Source organism: Leucoraja erinacea, chromosome 28, assembly GCF_028641065.1.
Source record: "Leucoraja erinacea ecotype New England chromosome 28, Leri_hhj_1, whole genome shotgun sequence".
Taxonomy (NCBI): domain Eukaryota; kingdom Metazoa; phylum Chordata; class Chondrichthyes; order Rajiformes; family Rajidae; genus Leucoraja; species Leucoraja erinaceus.
Window position 1 is genome coordinate 4,395,129 of NC_073404.1, and position 26,564 is coordinate 4,421,692.

The 26,564-nt window shown below is 43.9% G+C and overlaps 1 protein-coding gene across 2 annotated transcripts in view; it reads right to left on the reverse strand.

The window, feature by feature from the left end:
* Positions 1-26,564, reverse strand: part of akap10 (A kinase (PRKA) anchor protein 10) — a 113,044-nt gene that overhangs the window by 21,065 nt on the left and 65,415 nt on the right. For both annotated transcript variants that reach the window (XM_055657557.1, XM_055657556.1), the window contains exons 6-10: positions 22,008-22,092; positions 9,055-9,178; positions 6,354-6,490; positions 2,650-2,794; positions 634-810 (exon numbers count right to left, since the gene is read on the reverse strand). In XM_055657557.1, coding sequence (XP_055513532.1) covers positions 634-810; positions 2,650-2,794; positions 6,354-6,490; positions 9,055-9,178; positions 22,008-22,092 — 668 coding nt within the window. The remainder of the gene's footprint in view (positions 1-633; positions 811-2,649; positions 2,795-6,353; positions 6,491-9,054; positions 9,179-22,007; positions 22,093-26,564) is intronic.

The following is a 26,564-nucleotide window of genomic DNA, read 5'->3' on the forward strand; positions in this document are numbered from 1 at the left end:
AGCACCCGGAGGAAACCCTTGGGAGAACGTGCAAACTCCACATTGATAGCGCCCAAGGTCAGAATTGAACCCAGATCTCTGGCACTGAGAGGCAGCAGCTCCACCAGTTGCTCCACTGTGCCGCCCTTATCACGAGTCACATTTGCTGCTCGTGGGAAGTTGTGCATTGATGTACAATAATTAGTATATTTTAAATAGTATATTTCATTTGATGCCGTGCACTTTAAGATATTATAAAGCTAAGGTATGAAGTTTTCAGTACCTTAGGATTATCCAGTTGGTTATGTCATATGGTGTCTGGAACAAATCTCTTTGGATTGTTCATAGTCATACAGCGTGGAAACAGGCCCTTTGGCCCAACTTGCCCACGCCCACCAACAAGCCCCCATCCACACTAGTCCCACCAGCCCAAATCTATGTACCTCCTTCGGCAGCTCATTCCATACACCCATCGCCCTTTGCGTAAAAAAAGTTCACCCTCAGGTTTCTATTGAATCACCCCCCCCCCCCCACCACCTGTAAATAAATGCTAATCACCCTAATTCATCCGTATAAATGTGTAAACCCATGGTGTCTACATCAGAAACAATTGAGCTACGAATGCCGATACGAGTCAAAGCGTTCTTTCCTTACCTGTGGCACACTGCCATCAGTGGCGCCCATGCTCGGCTCTTGTTCGTGAGGGCTATTTGGTCCTTGACCAGGAAGTGAAGTATAGGCTTTTGTAAATTCGTTGTTTCGCACTGAATGGATGAGATCGTTCAAGTATTTGTAGTACAAATTACAAGACAAGAAACCAGGTAAGTAAACCTGAAAGGTGTAAAGTGGCAGGTTAGTTAACAGTACAAAGAGCAAGATCTTAACATATATCAACATTTATGGCTTTCAAACACAGTAATGGACCTTTCTCATTTTAAAAATCAGCTGATTGGGAAACTATACCAATCTTATCCCAACTGGAATAATTGACCGTTATAATTCTTACTTCCTGGTTCCGTGCTCAAATGCAACCAAACTCTTCTGCTCAGATACTAATTAGTCAAAGATTGACACAAGATGCTACAGTAGCTCAGCGGGACAGACAGCACCTCTGGAGAGAAGGAATGGTTGACGTTTCAGGACCCAAAACGTCACCCTTTCCTTCTCTCCAGAGATGCTGCCCGTCCTGCTGAGTTACTCCAGTATTTTGTGTCTATCTTCGGTTTAAACCAGCATCTGCGGCCTATTTCCTTCGCTCCATAGATGCTGCCTCACCCGCTGAGTTTCTCCAACACTTTTGTCTACCTTCGATTTTCCAGCATCTGCAGTTCCTTCTTGAACATCTGCAGTTCCTTCCTACTAATTAGTCAATTACTCTGTTAATTACTCTGCAAGATTAGGTTTTGTGTTTAGTTTAGAGATACAGAGTGAAAACAGGTCCTTCTACCCACCGAGTCCGCACTGACCAGTGGTCCCTGCACATCAACACTATCCTACACACACTGGGGACAATGTACAATTTTACCAAGCCAATTAGCCTACAAACCTATACGTCTTTGGAGTGTGGGAGGCAACCGGAAAACCCACGCAGGTCATGGGGAGAATGTACAAATTCCATACAGGCAGCACCCATAGTCAGGATTGAACCGGGGTCTCCGGCATGGTACGGTAGCAACTCTACCACTGTGCCACCGTGCCACGCTTTGATTAGGTGTCCATACTATATCTTAGCTGGATTAATTGGCCATAGTAAATTGCCACTAATGTGCCGATAACTAGTGGAATCTGAGAGGAGTTGAGGGAAACATCTAAGATGGGTCTCGACCCGACACGTCACCCATTCCTTCTCTCCAGAGATGCTGCTTGTCCCGCTGAGTTACTCCAGAATTTTGTGCCTACCTTGGAGTTGAGGAGAATATGGGGAGTATAGATGGGGAAAGGTGTGGGGCTCGTCTAATTAGACGCTTGATGGTCACCACAGACTGAATGGGCCGAAGGACTTGTTTCCGCATTGTATGACCATGACGTTCAGTAAGTCAAGTTGATTTTACATACAGTTCTACGAAAGCCATAAACATTAATTAATTATTTAAAAAATAAATCCACAACTAAAAGTACAAGAAAGCAGAAAAGTTTGTTCACAGTATATATATATATAAAACCGCTATTTATGTCATTTGTTTTCTGTTCAAATATCTTTAGTTTAGTTTATTGTCAAGTGTACCGAGGTATAAAAAAAAGCTTTTTTGTCATTTGCTATCCAGTCAGAGGACTGTACATGATTATAATCGAGCCGCCCACAGTGTACAGATACAGTATAAAGAGAATAAAGTTTAGTGCCAGATAAGGTCCAGTAAAGATAGAACATGGGTCTCCAATGAGGCAGATGGTAGCTCAGGTCTGCTCTCTGGTTGGTGGTGACAGGATGATTCAGTTGCCTGATAACAGCTGGGAAGAAGCTGTCTCTGAATCTGGAGGTGTGTGTTTTCACATTTCTCTGCCTCTTGCCTGATTGAAGAGGGGAAATTTATTTAAAAACGCAGATGATTAACACAGGTTGGTCTCGTAAAGCTTCCAATGTGATCTAACTTCCATTTGAAATAACATATTTGAAACACGCTCAATGGATATTCAATAAGGCTCAATGGAAGTCAAAACAAGCCAACTCACTTTTTCCATTGTTGTCCAGGCTTGCCTTAATGGAGTGGTAAAGCAGTCAGGAAGGGGTCCTCCCTCTCTGCAGATATTTGACTCTATTGCCATTCGGACAAAATCATCAAATCCTAAAGGGTGCGTCGCTTGCAAAGAAAAGTACCTGAAGACAAGTGTGTAACACCAAGTCAGTGGCATAATAACACCACCCAGTTCAAAATTCAGTCACACCATTGCTACTAAATGACTGTAGGATGGTGATGAATGTTTAGGTAAAGCCTCATTGACACCAATGTGCCAATTGAAGGCACAACTAGAAACATCATCATTTTACAGCCACAAACAATGAGGTTGAGGAAGGAGCCGGTGGTCAAGGACAGACTACGTGGGTGATGGACGTACCGCCGAGAACAATAGACAACAGGTGCAGGAGTAGGCCATTCGGCCCTTCGAGCCAGAACCGCCATTCAATGAGATCATGGCTGATCATCCCCAATCAATACCCCGTTCCTGCCTTCTCCCCATATCCCCTGACTCCGCTATCTTTAAGAGCCCTATCTAGCTCTCTCTTGAAAGCATCCAGGGAACCGGCCTCCACCGCCCTCTGAGGCAGAGAATTCCACAAACTCACCACTCTCTGTGAGAAAAAGTGTTTCCTCGTCTCCGTTCTAAATTGCTTACCCGTTATTCTTAAACTGAGGCCCCTAGTTCTGGACTCCCCCAACATCAGGAACATGTTTCCTGCCTCTAGCGTGTTCAAACCCGTAACAATCTTGTTTCAATAAGATGCCCTCTCATCCTTCAAAACTCCAGAGTGTACAAGTCCAGCTGCTCCATTCTCTCAGCATATGACAGTCCCGGCATCCCGGGAATTAACCTTGTAAACCTACGCTGCACTCCCTCAATAGCAAGAATGGCCTTCCTCAAATTAGGGGACCAAAACTGCACACAATACTCCAACAAAGGAGGACCCGGCCTGGGGGAACTGCCACGAGGGGAGGGGGGAAAGAATAAAGGAGAACCCGGCGTAGGGTAACTGCCGAGAACTAGTGGGGGCCACAAACGGAATGTATTAAAAATAGTTTGTGTAAAATTGAACACTTTGTAATATTGTCGGTGCCCTTTATGTAGTGATTCTTTGCATACCTTGGGTACGCAAAACAAAGACTATCACCATGACTTTCATTCATTCAAATGACATTAATAATAATAATACATTTTATTTATGGGCGCCTTTCAAGAGTCTCAAGGACACCTTACAAAAATTTAGCAAGTAGAGGAAAAACATGTAAGCGGAATGAAATAAATAGTAGAGACATGACTAGTACACAAATTAAAGACAGAATTCAATTCAAAACACAATATGAGGCAATTCGAGCACAGATGAAAAGGGAGGGGGACGTGGGGCTAAGGATAGGAGGGTGAAGAGATGGATCTTGAGGCGGGACTGGAAGATGGTGAGGGACACGGAATTGCGGATCAGTTGGGGGAGGGAGTTCCAGAGCCTGGGAGCTGCCCTGGAGAAGGCTCTGTCCCCAAAACTGCGGAGGTTGGACTTGTGGATGGAGAGGATGTGGATCTGACCGTGAGGGTTGGTAGGGGGAGAGGAGATCAGGAGGATATTGGGGGGGGGGGGGGGGGGGGGGGGGGGGGGGGGGCAGATGGTGGAGGGCTTTGTAGGTGAGGACCAGGATTTTGTAGGTGATCCGGTGGGAGATGGGAAGCCAGTGAAGTTGTTTGAGGACTGGAGTGATGTGATGCCAGGATTTGGTGTGGGTGATGAGTCGGGCGGCTGCGTTCTGGACCAGTTGGAGTCGGTTGATGTAATAATAATAATAATAAATTTTATTTAAATAGCGCCTTTCAGACATCTCAAGGACACCTTACATAGATTAATAGGAATAAAAACATATAATCAGAATAAAATAAGTAATAAAGACATCACAGAGACACAAATTGAAAACAAAATTCAATCCAAAAACAGAAAATCAAAAACACAATGTGAAGAGAGAGCAGCGGCAGTCAAAGCGCGCCAGCGTCCACTCTCTTCACGGCAGCCATCTTGGACACAGACTAACAGGATTACATTAGACAAATAAATCAGGCACAATGTCCAGTCCCCACCCAGTCAGGCCTATTGAGGCCACCGCAATTGCCTCTACGGAGGCCCGATGTTCCTGGCCGTTCTCACCGGGTGATCTTGCCCCGGCGTCGGGAGAGTCCTCTCGGCGGCTGTGCCACCTGGAACGGCCGCTTCCTGGTTGGAGACCGCGGCTGCCGACGCCGACAAGGCCGCGCCGGTTTGGAGCTCCCAGGCTCCCGATGTTAAAGTCGGCACAGCCTATCCGCACTGCCGCCCCTCTGCTCCGCAGACCCGCAGCCCGGAGATGTTGCTCTCGGTGGTCCAGCTCACCAGAGCTCCAGCGCGTCGATCCAGCGCGGCGACCCAGGCAAGGCATCGCCCGCTCCGCTCCACGATAGCGCCCCAGCACTGCGCCGCCACCGAGGCCGAGGTGCTGGGCGGTCCCCGCCAGGAAACGGCACTCCAAGCCCGCTGGTAGGCCACGAGGACGGGTCGACGGGCAGCCCGGAGAAAAAGCTGCCACACCGACCAGGTAGGGACCTAGAAATAAAGTTCACACCTACCCCCGCACAATAAAAAGTCCATATCCCCTACAAACAAAAAACAGGACTCATTCAAAACTATAAAAAAACGAATTAAAACGGACGGCTGCTGGCTAGCAGCCGTTCACCAAGATGGAGCTGATGCCAAGGAGAAGTGAGTTGCAGTGGTCCAGTCGGGAGGAGATGAAGGTATGGATGAGTCTTTCAGCAGCGGGAGGTGTGAGAGAGGGTCTGATTTTGGCGATGTTGCGGAGGTGAAAGAAGGAGGTTTTAATGACATGGCGGATGTGAGGCTCAAGGGAGAGGGTGGAATCAAAGATCACGTCAAGGTTGCGGGCCTGGGGAGATGGGGAGACAGTGGTGCCGTCGATGGTGAGAGTGGGGTTATTGATTTTGCCGAGTGTGGATTTGGAGCCTATGAGGAGGACATTGTCTTCATCATCTTTGTCATTAATTGCCATGGATTTGGTGGCAAAAAGCGACACATTAGAAACACTGTGCTGGAGTAACTTAGCAGGTCAGGCAGCATCTCTGGATAGGCAACGTTTCAGACCTTTTACAGACTGAAGAAGGGTCCCGACTTGGAACGTCGCCTATCCATGTTCTCCCGAGATGCTGCCTGACCCGCTGTTCTCCAGCACTTTGTGTCTTTTTTTTGTAGCAGCATCTGCAGTTCTTTGTCATAAGGAATAGTAGTAGAATTAGGCCATTCAGCCCATCAAGTCTACTCCGCTATTCAATCATGGCTGATCTATCTCTCCCTCCTAACCCTATTCTCCTGCCTTCTCCCCATAACCTATGACGCCCGTACTAATCAAGCATCCAACTTGACCTTGTGTCCACATCTAAACAACAAACACCCATTGAGTCATATGAAGAGTTTCTCTGATGATACTAATTCAAAATGTTTTATTTTACAAAGCTAGAGGTAACATATTTCAGGCATAATCGCGAGGCTTCTTAACATTATCTTTGAAATCACTGCTTTAGCCTAGAGATTTTGAAACGTAACCCAGAGTTGACATGCACATCCACAAGTCTTCCCCATCAAATGCAATGCCCAATCTATCATGGCCAGCAAAATGAGCAAGACTCACTTGTCATACAAAATCATGGCGTCAGTCTGTGCTTCTAGACCATCATACTGCCCGCTTTTGGAAGCAAGGTGAGCTTGGAAATTGTCCGCAGCTAACCAAAACTGCAGGATGTTTATAGCTTCTTCTTTCTCCATGTACTGGAAGGAAAAGAAAGCAGAACAACTAAATTAATTCTCCGTGGTTCTTTATTCTTTATGTCACTTGCGCACAGCACAGCACAGCGAGATTCTTTAGCACAACCCTCAAATGCACTGTCGCCATGTTTTGGTGCCGTTTACAAAGACAATGTTCAAAGTTCTGACACAAACCCAATGTTTTGGGGAGCATCAAGTGGCCATTATTAAACAGAGGAAAGCAGCAACCATTTTGCGCAAAGAAAAGCCGACAGCAGTGAAGGTGCAACTTATTTATCACAGCAATAGAGCCAAACGGCCCAACTTGCCAATGCCGACCAAGATGCTCCATCGACACTAGTCCCACCTGCCCGCATTTGTCTCATTTCCTTCTGAACCTTTCCTATTCAGGTGTCTATTATCCAAATACCCTTTTCAAGGCTGCTATAGGACCTGCCTCAACTCCCTCTTTTGACAGCTCGTTCCATATACCCACCACTCACTGTGCGGAAAATGTTGCTCCTCAGATTGCTATCAAATCTTTCCCCGTTCACGTAAACCTATCTTCCCTTGTCCTTGAGTGTAAAATGGTGGAAGATCTCTTTAGACTCCAAAGAGCAGCATGTTATTTGGCAGGTTGGCAAGGAACTGCAGATGCTGAAATCCTGAACAAAAAACATAAAGCCCTGTAGTAACTCAGCGTGTCAAGCAGCATCTCTGGAGGACAACTTAGTTTACAGTACCTTCTGCAAGGTGACAACTTTAACACTGCACCATTTCCTCAATGCTACATCAAAGTCGCTTCCATAATAAGATGCACAATACCTGTTGTGTGGTTTTGCCTACTATTTTAAGACCTGGATGTGAAAACGCTGCCAAATGCACACCAACCAGCTAATGCAGTCATTTTCTAAGGGAGGACTTTAATGCTCAGTTTTACCACATCTAAAGTAAAAGATCATGGTGGGCATAGATAGCACAGCAGCCGACATTTACTTTAACTGTGCTATTGAAAGTGCAAATATTGTTTTCAGGAGTTTAGTTGAGATTGGTTTACAGATACAGTGCAATAAACAGGCCCTTCGGCCCACTGAGTCCATGCCGAAGAGCGATCCCCGCACACTAACCTACACATACCCGGGATAATTTACAATTATACCAAGCCAATTAGCCTACAAACTTGTACGTCTTTGGAGTGTGGGAGGAAACCGGATATCCCGCAGAAAACCCACGCAGGTCACGGGGAGAAGGTACACACTCCGTACAGATAAGCACTTGCAGTCAGGATTGAACTCGGGTCTCTGGCGCTGCAAGGCAGCAACTCTACCGCTGCTTCACCGTGCTGCCTTGTCAGTGAAATCCATATAATGATTTTATTTTTATAACCTTAATTTCCCTTTAAGATACCATAGCTGCACATTTACAAAGCCCTCCCATTTTAGAACGAGCATTTAATCTGTCTATTCATTCTTTCACTTTGCTCATTAGATTTGGTTTTGTTTTATTATCGAATTAAATCGTCGCTTACAAGTATCAATTTTGGCCATTATCCCTTCATTTCTACTATCCATAATGCATTGAATAGTCTCAACTCATATCTCCCTCGATTTACACTCCCCAGGCCTTTGTGCCAACAAACCTCTTCTCCCTCTGAAATAGGAAATCTTAGGATCACACAGAAAACAGATCGGGTAAATGCTGTCTTTTACCCAGGGGAATTCAAGAACCAGAAGGTATAGGTTTAGGATGAGGGAGGCAAGGTTTAACAGGAACCTGAGAGACAAGCTTTTCACTTAGAGCATGGTGGGTATATGGAACGAGCTGCCAGAGGAGGTAGTTGAGGCAGGTGCCATAACATCTTTTAAAAGTCATTTGGACAGGTACATGGATAGGAAAGCTTTAGGGGGATATGGGCAAAACGCAGGCAAATGGGTCTAGCTTAAATGGGGCATATTGGTTGGCATGGTCAAGATGGGCCAAAGGGCCTCTGTCCCCATAATCTCAACAAATGACTCTCTGAATTCTGTCCCTTAAACTCCAATATCTCCAAACCTCTGGTACTTGCACCTATGGTTTCGGCCATTTTAGCCCTGATTTTTTGTCATCTCCTCCCTAATCTATCTGCCGTTCCACCTTTCCACCTCCCTCATCTCCTTTCAACTCCCTTTCCTGCCCATTTGCATCAAACGTTCCACCATCCTGCTTCGGATTCCATTGGCTCGCATTACTTTCCAAAAGCAATAGGAGTGATCCCAATGGGAGAAATCAGAAGAAGGGTCTCGGCCCAAAACATCTCCCATTCCTTTTCTACAGAGACGCTGTCTGACCCGCTGGTTGTGTCTATCTTCAGAGAAATCCAGGCTGTGGTTGTTTTAAGCAGCACATTCTTTGAAAGAATTCCATCTTTCACAAACTACACCAAAACAGTCGGCAGGTTTGCAAATATTCAGTAAGCACCCCTACACGTCCGTGATGAATGACAGCTTCATTTAATGCTAACATTTTTTGTGTGCTGTTCCTTGCACAAGCAATCAATGCCATACGTAAAATATGAGCCATATAATCTCCCACTCTATTTTGCATCTTACCTCTGAGAAATAGAACAGTGCTGACTCGTTAAAAAGAATATCAGCCAGGTAAACAGTGCCACTCGTCAACACTTCAATTTGATATTTACAAAAATGGTGACTTCGTAAAAACTCTGTAAAGTGCCTGCAGGAGAATGAAAAATAATAAGGTCAACATATATTTTCACACAGTATGTGGAGAATGATATCTGAAACTTTAACCTGAAAGTAATTACCTCAAAATTGATTAGTTTCAATACTTACTGAGGAAGCATCTGGTATTACAAAGAGTGTAAATTAAAACGCAATCGAAAACAACATATGGCGAGTTTAAAGATGTATGGGGCAACTTTTCTTTTGTACACAGAGGGTGGCAAGTGGCTGGAACGCGCTGCCAGGGGGAGTGGTGGAAGCAAAAATACGATAATGGCATTTCAGAGGCTTTTGGATAGACACATGGATATGCAGGGAATGGAGGGATAGGGATTATGTGCCGGTTGATAAGAGATGGACTTGGCATTATGTTCGACACAGACATGAACATGATGCCAACTCCATCATGGGCCTGTTCTTGTGTTGTACTGTTCTACGTTTTACGTTCTAACACTGCCTGAAAAATAGAATTATTTAATTTTCATAGCGCACGTCATTTTAATCTTTTCATCTTAAACTTGGCTGATCTTCACCTTTTTTAAAATCTAATGTTTTGCTCATCCAGTTTCCTTAGCGACGAAACGCATCTGCTCTTCTGCAACTGCTCCATAACGGATTGTTGTTTACAGGACTCTCAGTGTGACCTTCTAATAGATCTGTTTGCAGGGGTAGATGTTGTCATTCGTACTTGGCTGAAGCGGCCAAAATATTTGGCAGAATACTTACCATGTCGAGGGTTCAATGTCAATACCGGGTCTCATTTTACTTAACAAACTGCAGTTAACAAATGCATTATCATCTTCTGCAAGCAGGGAATAGAACAGAATAGCACCGCACTTGCCTCTACGGCCACTATGCTGATCATGATTGCAATCCAAACTAATCCCATCAGGTTGTACATGGGTCAATTTCCTGCCTCTGCTTCTCAAATGTGGCTGTTGTATCTGTCCTTACCCTCCCCCCAACAGTGTTTTCCAAGCACCTAGCATCCTCCATGCAAAGAAACTTTCACCCTCTCGTCTTAAAGTTCTGCCCTTTATTATTTGCCAGTTCCAACCCCCCTGGGTGAAGAACTCTGACCATCCACCCAATCTCTGCCTTTCATAATTGTATATACTTTCATCAGGTCCTATGTTGCTCCAGAGCGAACAATCCAAATCTATCTCATCGCTACTTCTAACTAATACCTTCTAATCCAGGCATCATTCTGTAAACCATCTCTGCACCCTCTCCAAAGCCTCCACATCCTTCCTGTAATGGGGCGACCAGAACTGCACACAATACTTTAAATGAGGTCAAACTAAAGTTGTGCAAAGCTGCAACATGACTTCCTGACTCATACTCAATGCCCCGACTGATGAGGGCAAGCATACCATATATCTTCTGTCATATATATACAGTGGCTTGCAAAAGTATTCATACCCCTTGAACTTTTAACATTTTGTCACGTTACAACCACAAACATAAATGTATTTTATTGGGATTTTATGTGATAGACCAACACAAAGTGGAGCATAATTGTGAAGTGGAAGGAAAATGATACATGGTTCTCAAATTTTTTTACAAACAAAAAACTGAAGTGTGGCGTGCAAAGGTATTCAGCCCCCTTTATTCCGATACCTCTAAATAAAATCCAGTGCAACCAATTGCATTCAGAAGTCACCTAATTAGTAAATAGAGTCCTCTTGTGTGTAATCTAATCTCAGTATAAATACAGCTGTTCTGTGAAGGCCTCAGAGGTTTGTTAGAGAACATTAGTGAACAAACAGCATCATGAAGCCCAAGGAACACACCAGACAGGTCAGGGATAAAGTTGTGGAGAAGTTTAAAGCAGGGTTAGGTTATAAAAAAATATCCCAAGCTTTGAACATCTCACGGAGCACTGCTCAATCCATCATCCGAAAATGGAAAGAGTATGGCACAACTGCAAACCTACCAAGACATGGCCGTCCACCTAAACTGACAGGCCGGGCAAAGAGAGCATTGATTAGAGAAGCAGCCAAGAGGCCCATGGTAACTCTGGAGGAGCTGCAGAGATCCACAGCTCAGGTGTGAGAATCTGTCCACAGGACAACTATTAGTCGTGCACTCCACAAATCGGGCCTTTATGGAAGAGTGGCAAGAAGAAAGCCATTGTTGAAAAAAAGCCATAAGAAGTCCCGTTTGTAGTTTGCCACAAGCCATGTGGGGGACACAACAAACATGTGGAGGAAGGTGCTCTGGTCAGATGAGACCAAAATTGAAGTTTTTGGCCTAAATGCAAAACGCTATGTGTGGCGGAAAACTAACACTGCACATCACCCTGAACACACCATCCCCACTGTGAAACATGGTGGTGGCAGCATCATGCTGTGGGGATGCTTTTCTTCAGCAGGGACAGGGAAGCTGGTCAGAGTTGATGGGAAGATGGATGGAGCCAAATACAGGGCAATCTTGGAAGAAAACCTGTTAAGAGTCTGCAAAAGACTTGAGACTGGGGCAGAGGTTCACCTTCCAGCAGGACAACGGCCCTAAATATACAGCCAGAGCTACAATGGAATGGTTTAGATCAAAGCATATTCATGTGTTAGAATGGCCCAGTCAAAGTCCAGACCTAAACCCAATTGAGAATCTCTGGCAAGACTTGAAAATTGCTGTTCACAGACGCTCTCCATCCAATCTGACTGAGCTTGAGCTATTTTGCAAAGAAGAATGGGCAAAAATTTCAGTCTCTAGATGTGCAAAGCTGGTAGAGACATACCCCAAAAGACTTGCAGCTGTAATTGCAGTGAAAGGTGGTTCTACAAAGTATTGACTCAGGGGGGCTGAATACTTTTGCACGCCACACTTTTCAGTTTTTTATTTGTAAAAAAATTTGAAAACCATGTATCATTTTCCTTCCACTTCACAATTATGCAGCACTTTGTGTTGGTCTATCACATAAAATCCCAATAAAATACATTTACGTTTGTGGTTGTAATGTGACAAAATGTGGAAAAGTTCAAGGGGTATGAAAACTTTTGCAAGCCTCTGTACCATACCATATGATAAGTTCATTCGATTAACTTATGTTGCCGCTTTCAGGGAGCTATGGTCTTGCACTCCAAGATCCCTCTGTATATCAATTGTTTGTAGGGTCCATCCATATACTGTGTGATTTCCTCTTACTTTCGACATCTCAACATGCAACACTTGTCTAGGTTGCACTACCTCTGCCATTTTTCTGCCCGCATTTCTAACTGGCCAAAGTCCAGGGGAATCCTTTAAAAATCTTTCTTGCCAATTTTTATGGTGTCTCCAAACTTATGAACCGGCCCACTTGCGTTTTTGTTTTGGAAGGAACCCTGAAAACTGAAACAAAAATGCCGCCATCTTAGTTTTCTATTGCTCCCAATTTTAAATGCATCGCTCTACATCTTTAAAAGTGACCTGTGCGTGATAAACCCAAAGAAAATTTCAAAAATGTCAGCGAAGCTGTGACAATGTTAAGCAAACCAATTGGTCGGGAATGTGCAACTGAAGTGATATTTAGGTTCGTAAAAATAATTTACAATCCCCGTGTTCCATAAAACATGCTGAAAATCTAAACTCAAAACATAACAAGTGCGGCACGGTGTCGCAGAGTTGCTGCCTTACAGCGCCAGACTGCCGGGCTTGATTCTGACGATTGGTGCAGTCCATATGGAGTTTGTACATTCTCCCTGTAACTGCGTAGGTTTTCTCCGGGATCTCCGGTTTTCCCTCACATCCCAAAGACAAACAGATTTCTAGGTTAATTGGCTTGGTATAAATTGTCCCGAGTGTGTGTAGGAAAGTGTTAATTTTTGGGAATTGCTCGTCGCCATGGTGGGCTGAAGGACATGTTTCCACACTGTATTTCTGTATCTCCAAACTAAGCTAATAAAATAGTGGAAACACATTTGTGGACAGAGAAATATATTTTAGATCTGTGGCATTACAGTTGTTAGATGTATCACTACAGCTGTATTATAACCTTAAATGCAAAAAATTACTTATGTAAACAAAGCTGCATTTCATCCTGGAATTTGTAGGCAGTTTAGATCAGATGTTGCAGACTATCTGGGTTTAGATCAATCACACCCAGCATAAAGTCAAGGCAACTACAAGAAAAATGGCATTGGACCTTGAATATATTAAAAAAAGGATATGAGAATAAATACAAAGCTCAGTTTAATTTAGTTTAGAGATACAGCATGAAAACAGGCGCTTTGGCCAACTGAGTCCGCATCAACCAGCGATCCCCGCATATTAACACTATCCTACATACAATAGGGACAATTTACCAAAGCTAATTAACCTACAAATATGAACATTTTTAGAGTGTGTGAGGAAACCGGAGCACCCGGAGCAACCCACGCAGGTCACGGGGAGAACGTACAAACTCTGTACAGACAGCGCCCGTGGTGGGGATCGAAACCGGGATTCTGGCACTGAGAGGCAGCAACTCTACCGCAGCGCCACCGTGCCACCCCATAATCACAAAGTTATAATGTGTCTATATTAACAAGTTTGCTTTAATTTAGATATATAGCATGGAAACAGGCACTTCTACCCACAAGTCCACACTGACCCAGTCCACACCGGTTCTATGTTATTCAATTTCATTCATTCTCTACGCACTAGAGGCAACATACAGAGCCCAATTACACAGCTGGAGAGCGTTCCGAAATAGTGGGGCTGGTGCAATAACAACATTTAAAAAATATTTACCTGGATAGGAAAGGTTTAGAGGGGCATGTGCCCAAATGAGAGTAAATAGGACTAGCATAAATATGGCATCTTGGCTGGCATGGGCGAGTGGGCTGAAGGGCCAGTTTCCGTGTTGTATGACTCAACAACTAGGGAGTCCTGAGCTACCATCGACCTCATTGGAAACCCACATTGCTGTCTTAGATCGGACTTTTATCTTGCACTAAACGTTATTCCCTTTATCATGTATCTGTATACGGTGGATGGCTCGATACTTGTGACAATAAACTAAACTATTGGGCGGCAAAGTGGTGCAACGGTATTGCTGCCTTACAGCGCCAGAGACCCGGGTTTGATCATGACCACGGGTGCTTGTTTGTACGTACTCCCCATGACCTTTGTGGGTTTCCCCCGGGTGCTCTGGTTGCCTCCCACGCTCCAAAGCCATACAGGTATATAGGTTAATTGGCTTGGTATAATTGTAAACTGTTCCTTGTTCGTGTAAGATAGCTTTTGTGTACAGGGTGATCGCTGGTCGGTGCGGACTCGGCGGTTTGAAGGGCCTGTTTCCGCTCTGTATCTCTAAACTAAAGCAAAACCAAACCGCACAGAATCATAGAGTGATACAGGGTGGAAACAGGGCCTTTGGCCCAACTTGCCCACATGTCCCAACTATACTAGTCCCACCTGCCCACGTTTGGCTCATATCCCTCCAAACCTGTCCTATCCATGTACCTGTCTAATTGTTTCTTAAATGTTGGGATAGTCCCTGCTTCAACTACCTCCTGTGGCAGCTTGTTCCACACACCCTTTGTGTGAGAAAGTTACCCCTCGGATTACTATTAAATATTTTCCCCTTAAACCTATGTCCTCTCTTCACCTTCAACCAAGGGTTCCCAACCTGGGTTAAATGTACCTCCAGGGGGGTAAATTTCACCTACCCAGGGGGTAGATTTGTTGATTCTGGATTTGTACATATTTTTTCTCATTGACTGACTGTGTTTGGTTCTGGTATACCGGTATCTGTACATCATTAGTTGTTCATAAATAAGCGAAATAACATTGTTATGTGCTATTAAAGTTGCCAAGGGTAGACGGGACAAAAAAGGTTGGGAACCCCCTGCCTTAAACCTACGTCCACATAACTGGAATCAACTTCCACGCTCCTATAAAGGTGGAGAAGTAGACATTGTGATTACTACACTTGGGAGCCAATGATGCCGGAATCTCTCAAGAGTACAGCAGGGAAAAGAAAATGATTTCAGACGTCAGCAGTGGGCAGGGGCAGCTCATGGGTGATTGCAAATCCTGGCCTGCAAATTCACAAAATGTGACGCAGCAGGAGATGAAATGCATAAAATCACAGCTTAGATTGAGTTTAGCTTTTAACCACAAGATGGCAACAAATCATCGCCACCATTCCCTCAGCCTCGTGATCTGTGCCCATGGAGGAGAAACTAAAATTACGTTACAATCTTATTTATTGTTAATCTATCAGTAACACTAATGCGGGTGTCATCCTAGCACCAATTGCATTGAAAAATATCTTGTCGCGTCTGGGGCTTTGAGTTCTGTACCCGAGCGAAGGCGACAAAAGAGAAATAAAATTCTTTGCTTATCCAATGGTGGAATGGAGATATTTTTGCGGGCAATGACTTCCACTTGATGCTCTTGTACTCTGGGAAATATACGCAAGGTTGTCCGTAGTGTACAGAGGCTAATTTATTGTATTGTTAAGCACAACAGGATTCATTGGTGCAAAAGAATAGTTTAATTTGCTTTACAGTTTATCTGCAGTAAACACTCCCTATGGTTGGAATCGGAGCTCCATCTAATCATTGTACTGTTTAGAGAGTCGTGGGCGGGACCCGTCTGAAGGCTCACAAGTTCACAAGTTATAGGAGTAGAATTAGGCCATTCAGCCCATCGAGTCTACTCCGCCATTCCATCATGGCTGATCTCTCCCTCCTAATCCCATTTTCCTGCCTTCCCCCCATAACCTTTGACACCCATTCTAATCAAGAATGTGTCTATCTCTGCCTTAAGAATATCCGCTGACTTGGCCTCCACAGCCCTCTGTGACAATGAGCTCCACAGATTAACCACCCTCTGACTAAAGAAGCTCCTCCTCACCTCCTTTCTAAAAGAGCGCCCTTTTATTCTGAGGCTATGACTGGTCCTAGACTCTCCCACCAGTGGAAACATCCTTTCCACATCCACTCTATCTATGCCTTTCATTATTCTGTAAGTTTCAATGAGGTCCCCCCTCAACCTTCTAAACTCCAGCGAGGAGACACCCAGAGCAGTCAAACGCTCATCATATGCTAACCCGCTCATTCCTGGAATCTTTCTTGTAAACCTCCTCTGGACCTTCTCCAGAGCCAGCACATCCTTTCTCAGATATGGGGCCCATATTTGCTCGCAGTACTGCTGTAAAGGCTCGACAGGACCCGCACAAGGCCTCGTCGGTCAGCATAACTGGGGGCCTGCCCGAAGGTTTGCCGGTCAGAGGGACCGGTAGCCCACCCAAAAGCTCGCCTTAACACCTGTTTTGCATTCAATGAGCCAAAGTTGTTTTGTAATGTTGAATTGTTTGAGTTAGGTATAGATTAACCCCAAAAACGACACATAGTGCTGGAGTATCTCAGCGGGTCCGACAGCATGGAAAAAAGGTGCAAGAGTAGGCCTTTCGTCCCTTCGAGCCAGCACCACCATTCAATATAATCATGGCAGATCATCGAAAATCAGCAACCCGTTCCTGCTTTCTCACCATATCCCTTGGTTCCATTAGCCCTAAGAGCTAAATTTAACTCTCTCTGGAATACATTGAATAGCATCTCTGGAGGACGTGGATAGGTGATGTTTCAGGTCGGGACCCTTCTTCAGACTAATTGTGGTGGGTAGGTAGAGGGGAGGGGAGGGGAAGGGAGGTGGGCACAGGACAAACAATTAACCAAACCTGTTAACCATTCACTAAACAAATTGTGATACTGTTCCTGGGAAAGGCTCAAGTGCTGGGAAACTCTGGACTCCCACGCCAGACTCCTCAAGGAATCCAGCTGCAAAATATGGCCCAAGACACTGAGCAACAGGTGTCAGCAAGTATAGGACTTCTGTGTTCAAGCCTGCACGGGTGAAAATCTAAACTTGTTGGCGTTTGCACTGGAAAACACAGGCAGTCGTACTGGAACTGGCAACAATACCCCACCACATCAAGCCAGTCTGAAAAAGGGTCCCGACCCAAAACATCATCTGGCCCTTTTCTCCAGAGATGCTGCCTGATCCAATGAGTTACTCCAGCACGTTGTGTCCACCTCTGATATTTATTGTCTATTGCAAGATTTGACTATTCTAAAATTCTCTCATTATAACGCGCAAAGGGTGAATGGTAATGCTGTTGCTTAAACACAGTCAGCAAGCAGAGAGATTTCAAGACAAATCAATTTAATAAAACAGGTAGTTTTGGAATAGAAGCAAGAAAATGGTGGATTGTTACAAAATGATAGATAGACAAGAAATGCTGGAGTAACTGGAGTAAATGCTTGAGTCTGAAGAAGGGCCTCGACCCGAAACGTCACACATTCCTTCTCTCCAGAGATGCTGCTTGTCCCGCTGAGTTATTCCAGCATTTTTTGTGTCTATCTTCGATTTTAACCAGCATCTGCAGTTCCTTCCTACACAAATTCATAACCATTTGTTGATGTCCTTAAATGAAACATCCTGTTGTTTTTAAGGTGGAGATTGAAAGATTCCTGACTAGTACGGGTGTCAAGGGGATGGGGAGCAGGCAGGAAAATGGGATTTAGAGGGACAGATAGATCAGCCATGATTGAATGGCGGAGTAGACTTGAAGGACCAAATGACCTAAATCTGCTCCTAGAACTTATGAACTTATGCTGCTACTCCATGGTCCAGTATATGATATTACAGAATCAAAAGCTCTTCAGCTACTGGCCATCATAGAAAAAGAAAATAGGTGCAGGAGGAGGCCATTCAGCCCAGCACCGCTATTCATTGTGATAATGGCTGATCATCCACAATCAGTAACCCGTGCCTGCCTTCTCCCCATATCGCTTGACTCAGCTAGCCCTAGAGCCAAGTCAAGTCAAGTCAAGTCAAGTCAAGTTTATTTGTCACATACACATACGAGATGTGCAGTGAAATGAAAGTGGCAATGCTCACGGAACAACAAAACAACCAAACAAATTCTAAACACAATCACACATATTATTTTACGTAATATAATAAGCTATATATAATAATATAATAAGCTCTATCTAACTCTCTTATAAATTCATCCAGTGAATTGGCCTCCACTGCCTTCTGTGGCAGAGAATTCCACAACTTCCTCCTCCTCCCTCGACTCTATCCAAGGACCCCGACAGTCCTTTCAGGTGAGGCAGAGGTTCACTTGCACCTCCTCCAACCTCATCTACTGTTTCCGCTGTTCCAGGTGTGGCCACCTCTTCCCTGTCTGTTGCTTTCAGGGATGCTTGAACAGGTAGTCTAAGCTCCACAATCCTTCCTTGGGCCATATCATTCCTTGTGCCTTATTAGTTCCACCAAATTGCCTACCTCACACTTAACAGGATAAAATTCCACCTGTCTGTGCTGTACCCGTTGTACCAACTCATCAATATTGTCCGTAGCCAAAGAATACCCACCTTAGTATAAAAACCTCCAATCTTTAGGTTACCTGTGAACTTTCTTATTTTCCTAGATTTAAATCCAGATCATTAATGAGCAGTAAAATAAAAACAAAAGTCCAAGCACTGATCCCTTGGTACACTAATGGTCATAGGCTTTTTTTTAGCAAATAATTTGGATCTAATTTACAAATTATCACTTGGAACCTTGTCAAAGGTCCATGCAGACGACATGAACTTCATCGACATTCCCCGTCACCTCGCAAAATACAATTGGTGAGAGAGGATCTTAAAACCACACTAACTAACTCTGATCAGTCCCTTCAACCATCACTCCCCACCCACCCTCTCTCCCATTCCAAAATCCAGATTAAACCGATTGCTCGCAATTTTTCTAATAATTCAATATTTACCACATAATGAAGTCGACCATTAACTGGTTTATCCCTGTTGCCCTTCTTGTAACAAAAGAACAAGGGGTCACAGTATAAGGATAAGGGGAAAATCTTTTAGGACTGAGATGAGGAAACTGTTTTTTCACACAGAGAGTGGTGAATCTCTGGAATTCTCTGCCACAGAAGGTAGTTGAGGCCAGTTCATTGGCTATATTTAAGAGGGAGTTAGATGTGGCCCTTGTGGCTAAAGGGATCAGGGGGTATGGAGAGAAGTCAGGTACAGGATACTGAGTTGGATGATCAGCCATGATCATATTGAATGGCGGTGCAGGCTCGAAAGGCCGAATGGCCTACTCCTGCACCTAATTTCTATGTTTCTAAAAACTACTACATTTGTTCTTAAGTGATAGGAACAGAATTAGGCCATGCAGCCCATCAGGTCTTCTCCGCCATTCAAACATGGCTGATCTATCTCTCCCTCCTAACCCCATTCTCCTGCCTTCTCCCCATAATCCCCGACACCCGTACTAACCGAGAATCTATCTATCTCTGCCTGAAAAATATCCATTGACGGCCTCCACAGCCTTCTGTGGTAATTAATTTCACAGATTCACCACCCTAGAGACGCCTACTCGTCTCCTTCCCTAAAGAAACTCCTCCTCGTCTCCTTCTCAAAGGACTGACCTTTATTTCTGAGGCTATGCCCTCTGGTCACAGACTCTCCCACTAGTGGAAACATCCTCTCCACATCCACTCTGTCCAGGCCTGTCCAACAGTCATCTGGCACATCTTCAGTGTCAAGAGAAGGTTTGAAAATTCCTAGCAATCTCCTCCCTTAACCGCCTGGCACGCATCTCTTCAAGTTCAGGGGTTTTATCCACCTTTATGTTTGCTGAGACATCCGCAACCTTCACCTTTACAATGTTCAATTATTCTGCATGGTTCTTCACCCTCCTGCATTTCCCAACTAACATGTCCTTCTCCATGGAGAATACAGGTGATAACTTTTCATACACAATCTCACTTACTGATTACCATTTTATTCCCCAATGGGCCCTTTTGTTTCTTATTTATCTCATCCTTGACAATGAAGTTATTATTGGAGCAAGAAGCGTACCTGTTGTCTGGCTGAGGGTAAAGAGTAAACAGACTTCACCAAAACCTAAATCAGCAGGAATTCCTCTTCCACCCGTCTCCTGAGTCGCCAACCTTAAAGAATGGCTTCCTGTTCTACATGAGAGTTTGTTACGCATTTCATCAATGAACTATGGAACATATGTATGATTTAGTGCAGCACAGTGGCACAGCAGTAGAGTTGCTGCTTCACAGCGCCAGAGACCTGGGTTCAATCCTGACTGCTGTCTCTATGGAGCTTGTACGTTCTCCCCGTGACCTGCGTGGGTTTTCACTAGGTGCTCCGGTTTCCTCCCACACTCCAAAGATGTGCGGGTTTGTAGGTTAATTGGCTTCGGTAAATTGTAAATTGTCCCTGGTGTGTAGGACAGTGCTAGTGTACGGGGTAATCACAGGACCTAGTGGGCCGAAGGGCCTGTTTCCGTGCTGTATCTCTAAAGTTCGATCTCATGTTCATGTCTTTCCTTAAGTAAAATAGCCACTGGCTACAATTTCTGAGTATCTGCTGCAAGTGAATAAAGTTTGCTGCTGCTGCGCTTTTCTTAATATAAATGGTGCCTGGATATTGCAAGTCAGTCAGCTGATATTGGGTAAGTGACAAACATTTACATGTTGGGAGAACAATAGTAAGAAATGTCATGCATCCAATTATACTTATAACCAGGTGTGCTCGACATGTCCTGACATCAGCGTTCCGACCACCCCGACCAGAGGGCTTGAACATCAGGCTGTCCATCGCGGCGACTACGGAGGGTCAGGGCCCTGACCACAGGTGAACAGAGGAGGAGGAGGACTGTCTGAACTGTACTGCCTTCCACCAGTGAAGAATGCTGTGGTGAATGTCTGTGTTGAATTATGTTGTGTGTTGTGTCCTTTTTTAATTGTAACGCTGCATGGCAAATTACATTTCACTGCACCTTATGGTGCATGTGACAAATACATTTGAACTTGAACTTGAACCAAAGCTGCTTGCTGCACTTTGTGCCAGAAACTGGAACACGAGGATACAATTTTCTTTTAAATAAAATAATCGTACAGTGCTACTCCATCTGTCGTGGCCGTGAACTTACAACAGGCACCATTAAACACAAAGACACAAGGAACTGCAGATGTTGGAACCACGAGCATAAAAAACAGTTGCTTGTGTTTACTTTTTACTACTCCACTGTGAAATCTCTGCATGGAACGCCTACTTTGAAGAAATTCTTTCTCCTCACTGCTACCATCAGTTTAAAGAAGGGTCCCGATCTGAAACGTCATTTATCCATGTTCTCTCGATTCGCTGACAGACCCGCTGATTTACTCCAGCACTTTGTGTTTTTTTACCATGTCACGTTTGTTTTCCAATATACTGGTCAGCATTACATAGTATAATGCTTCACATTATTTCTCTCCACATCTTGCCACTGAAAAGTACAGTGTGTTTGTTTTTTTTCCCCAGCAGATGCTTATTGGTGTATAATGAGACCTGGTTACTTCATGTAGAAATTAAACAAATATCTATCCACGCCAAATAACTCTACAGGGTGGCGCAGCGATAGAGTTGTTGCCTTACAGCGCCAGAGACCCGGGTTCGATCCTAACAACGGGTGCTGTCTGTAGGGAGTTTGTACGTTCTCCCCGTGACCTCGTGGGTTTTCTACAAGTGCTCCGGTTTCCTCCCACACTCCAAAGACGTGCAGGTTTGTAGGCTAATTGGCTTGGTAAAATCATAAATTGTCCCCAGTGAGTGTAGGATAGTGTTAGTGTACGGGGATCGCCGGACAGCATGGACTCGGTGGGCTGAAGGGCCTGTTTCTGCACTGTATCTCTAAACTAAACACTTTGCCGCAGATCAAATTGAATACTAGTTCCATTTCAACATCAAGACAAACTACAATGGGATTCTTCCAGTAGTTAGTATTCTTTAATCAGCTGAACCATTTTCGTATTAATAATATTAATTAAATTTACTCACTCTTTGTCCATCATAATATACATCACAGCTTGTGCGGAAACAAAACAGTTCGGATCTACTTGTCCATCTTCTCCACATATCTTAGCTGTTGAAACAAAAGCATAATTTTATTGAGGACAGTTGCAACTTCACAATGGTAATGCGGAACTGGAATGGCATATTTTTAACCGCAGGCTGTTTCTAATGTTGCTGAAACCAGTATCGCAAAGGCAATCTTTGAAGACAATAACTCTGCAAAGGGTGAAAGTGAAAGCAAAATGTTTACCAGCTTCCGGCTCTCACCACTTGCTGAGTAAGATCTTTGCAAACTCATCAAGAGCAATTTTTAGACGAATGATCATTAAAAGTGCATTCTGGCTGAGGAGTCTTTAAAAATATGATCCATTCTTTCTGGCATGCACCAGATGTGCAAGTCAAGTAACAAGCCTAGGAGTCCAAAATTCAAACGGATTAACAAAATGAACCTTTGTTACTATTGCAACAACCTTTCTGGTGACAGGAAGTTAAAAGATAACAATTCAAAATAAGTCAAGTTCTGAATTTGTGGTGAGAGTTTGGAAAGGAAGTTCCACAGAGTGAAGACAAGAAAATCAATCCAAGTAATTCTAATAGAATATTTAAAACCATAAGACATGAGAGCACAATTAGGGTATTCAGCCCATCGAGTCTATTTTCCCTCTCATCCCCATTCTCCTGCCTTCTCCCCATATCTCCCCATAATGCCCTTCCTAATCAAGAACCTATCAATCTTGGTCTTAAATATACCCAACAACCTGGCCTCTACAAGTGTCTGTGGCAATGAATTCAACACCCTATAGCTAAAGAAATTCCTATTCATCTCCATTTTGAAGGTATTTTTTATTCTGAGGCTGTTCCCTCTGGTCTAAGTCTCCCCCATTATTGGAAACATCCTTTCCATCTCTACTCTATATGGGCCTTTCATTATCTAAAACCATGTTTAAAATGGACACTTCACGGGCAACACAGTAACAATATTTGAAGAATTTCATTGTTCCGTTGTCGATATACAGGATAATTAAACGCTTGATTCTCGGATAAAGGGAGGTGATTGGAAATGTCACATTGACAGTGGCCAAGTCAGGCTTTTATCTGTATTTTAGATTTCCAGCTGTATCCAGTTTTGGAATCCTTAGGTTTTACAAATAATTTATTTTTTATTTTTTTACTTTTACCTCTATATGGTAAACAAGCTGTTTGCTTATTGCATTCTGCAACTATAGTTGATAGTTGTCTTCTGGTATAAATTATCACCCCCAAAATTCAAAGCCGGAAAGAAAACTAGGGACTTAGAAAGGAAAATATGGGAACCTAATTCAGATCCCTATGAATACTTGAAAGTATTCATAATTGAATTACAAACATGATGGCCTCTTTAAGATATGTTTTAAAGTTGATAGGTGAATTGAAATTTGTCATTTTCAAGAAATTGCCAAATTAGAAACCTGACCCCATTTTGGTGCGATGTAATCTTGGACAGTATTAATCTCATATTAGATTTACTTCAGAACATCAGTATATAAATGTATATTTCAACAACATGACAGCTTTACATGACACAGAACAGAACAACACAGGGCCCTTTGGCCCACAATATCTGTGCGGACCATGATACCAAATTAAACTAACCCCATCTACCTGCACATCATCCAGATCCCTCTATTCCCTGTCTGTTCATGTGCCTAAATTCCCCTTAAATGTTACCCACTAGTAGTGTGTTTAAGCAACCTACCAATCTTGTGTACAATAAAATCTTGTCTCACACATCTCCTTTAAAATGTCCTCCCCCTCTCATCCTGTAGCCATATTCTCTAGTATTTCTATTATGGGGGGAAAACAACTGACCAACTATCTCTGCCTCTGATATTTTGTTAAGACTTCTATCAGATCTTCCCTCAGCCTCCAACCCTCCAGAGAAAACAATCTAAATTGTTCCAATATCTCCTTAGACCCAATTCAGGCAACATCCTGGTGAACCTCTTCTGAATCCTCTCCAAAGCCTCCACATTCTTCCTATAATGCAGCAATCAGAACCACACACAATGCTCCAAATATAGCCTTAGCAAAGTTTCACATAGCAGGAACATGACTCCCTGACTTTTATACTCAACTCCTTGACTGATGAAGGCAAGCATGCTGTACGACATCTTTACCACCCTTGTGTTGCAACTTTCAGGGATCTAAGGACTTGTCTCACTGTACATCAATGCTCCCAAGGGTCCATGCATTTATTGTGCACTTTCCTCTCATGGTAAAGTTGCTGCCTTACAGTGCCAGAGACCCAGGTTGGATCCTGAATACAGGTGCCGTATGTCTCCCTGTGACCGTGTGGGTTTCCTCGGGAGCTCTGGTTTCCTCTCACTCTGAAGACGTACAGGTTTGTAGGTTAATTGGTTTCGGTAGAAATTGTAAATTATTCCTAGTGTTTAGGATAGTGTTAGCATACAGAGTGATCGCTGGTCGGCCCAGACTCGGTGGGCAGAAGGGCATATTTCCATGCCGTATCCCTAAAGTCTAGAGTAAAGCCAAACATTAACACCTCACACTGGTACGGTTTAAAGTCCATCTGCCATTTCCATCCTCGATATCTCAACTGATCCACATCCTACTCCTAACTCTGAATAAAGGGAAGATAAATCTAAATTTCTCCTACAGTTTCAACTGAAACGATTATACTTGGACTTCAGTAGTGGTCAGATTTGTAGTCAGGCACTGAGACAATGTTTTTTTACATCTATCATCTTACTGTTCACGTTTGTATACGGTTGCTATTTACCTTAGACTTTTGGAATTACAGCGTGGAAACAAGTCCATTGACCCAGTAAGTCCGCATCGAACAACGATCACCCTGTACACTAGCACTATCCTACACACTAAGGACAGTTCACAATTCACAGAAGTTAATTAATCTACAAACCTGTATGTCTCTCGAGTGTGGGAAAAAAAATAGTGTACCCGGAGAAAACCCACGGGGTCACAGGGAGAAGTTACACACTCTCTATAGAGAGCACTCGCAGTCAAAATCGAATCCACGTGTCTGGCACTGCAAGGCAGTAACTCTACCACTGCGTCGTTGTGCCGGCCCTTGATGCATGGGGATAATTCACAGCCTCCCAAGTTTCAACTCAATGGCTACAGCAACATTAGGAATACAGTAAACATTCTTACAGAATACAAGCAAACAAACAGCAAGTGTTTTAATAGGGTTCCATTCCATTAATGATTGCGCTGATACATCACTGAATCCATTTCCTCTTCCAGCTACCCAGTGGAGTTTGGCAGTTCATGATATTACCACATCAACCACAATACCAAACTTTGCTTGGAATGACAGACACACATCCACACCCACGCGTTTCTATTAGTAGTTATTCATTTGTCAGATGGCCACAGAGAGTAGTTAACTGGATAGAGGCAGCACGGTAGTACAGCGTTAGAGTTGCTGCCAGAGACCCAGGTTCAATCCTGACTGCAGGTGCTGTCTGTATGGAGTTTTTACGTTCTCTCGCGTGGGTTTTGTCCAGGTGCTCCACTTTCCTCCCACACTCCAAAGACACACAAGTTTGCAGGTTAATTGGCTTTGGTAAAGATTGTCATTGTCCCTAGTGTGTAGGATAGTGCTAGTGTACGGAGATCGCTGGCCAGCGTGGACTCTAACCTAAACTGAGGGCCAGATGTTTCCTACAGCATGGTCAAAACAAGGAGTAAGGAAGAGAGTGACAGAACAGTCGTACAAAACATAGCTGCAACATCCATGGGAACAGAGTCACTCCACACTTGACATGTACTTGATCCCAGGAGAGGGTGAACAATCTTAAATGATGTACATTTATGAAAAGATAGACACAAAATGTTGGAGTAACATAACGGGTCGGGCAACATCTCCAGAAAACATGGGCGGGTGACGTTTCGGGTCGGGACCCTTTATCAGATGGATTGTCAGGGGAGCTGGAAGCAAGTAAAGACCAGGACAAACCAGGGCTGGCCACAGATGACCTAAGGCAGGGAGGATCCCCGACAGGCCTATTGTTGGCTGCGGATGGTGTGATCCCAAGAGGGATACATCATTGCAAACTGTGGTACTGGTTAACTGATGTTTAGTGGAAGAAGATGGAGGGTGGGAAAGGAAGTGTACGTTGATCTAGAATTAGAGAATTCAACGTTCATACCGCTGGGATGTAGAAGTGTTTTTTACATTTATGAAAAGTTATATGATGAGAAAAAGATGTCGAACACAAGTAAAAATTGCAGAAAATTAGGAAGGCAGAGAGGCCATAAAATATCACTTTGATAAGACAAACCAGGGCTGGATTTGCACAGTCAATTGACAAGGGGATTGTAAATCGGGGAGACATAAGGCGTAGGAACAAAGTGCCGTGAAAATGGCCATGCAGCGAAACAGGGTGGGGAAGAAGGTGTTTGGTGTGCTTGCATTTGGCGGGCAGGGTATTGAGTTCAGGAGCAAAAGAGTGTGAAGAAGGTTTCAGACCCATGCTTTTTTACTGTAGCGCTGAGTTACTCGAGTACTTTGTGTCTATA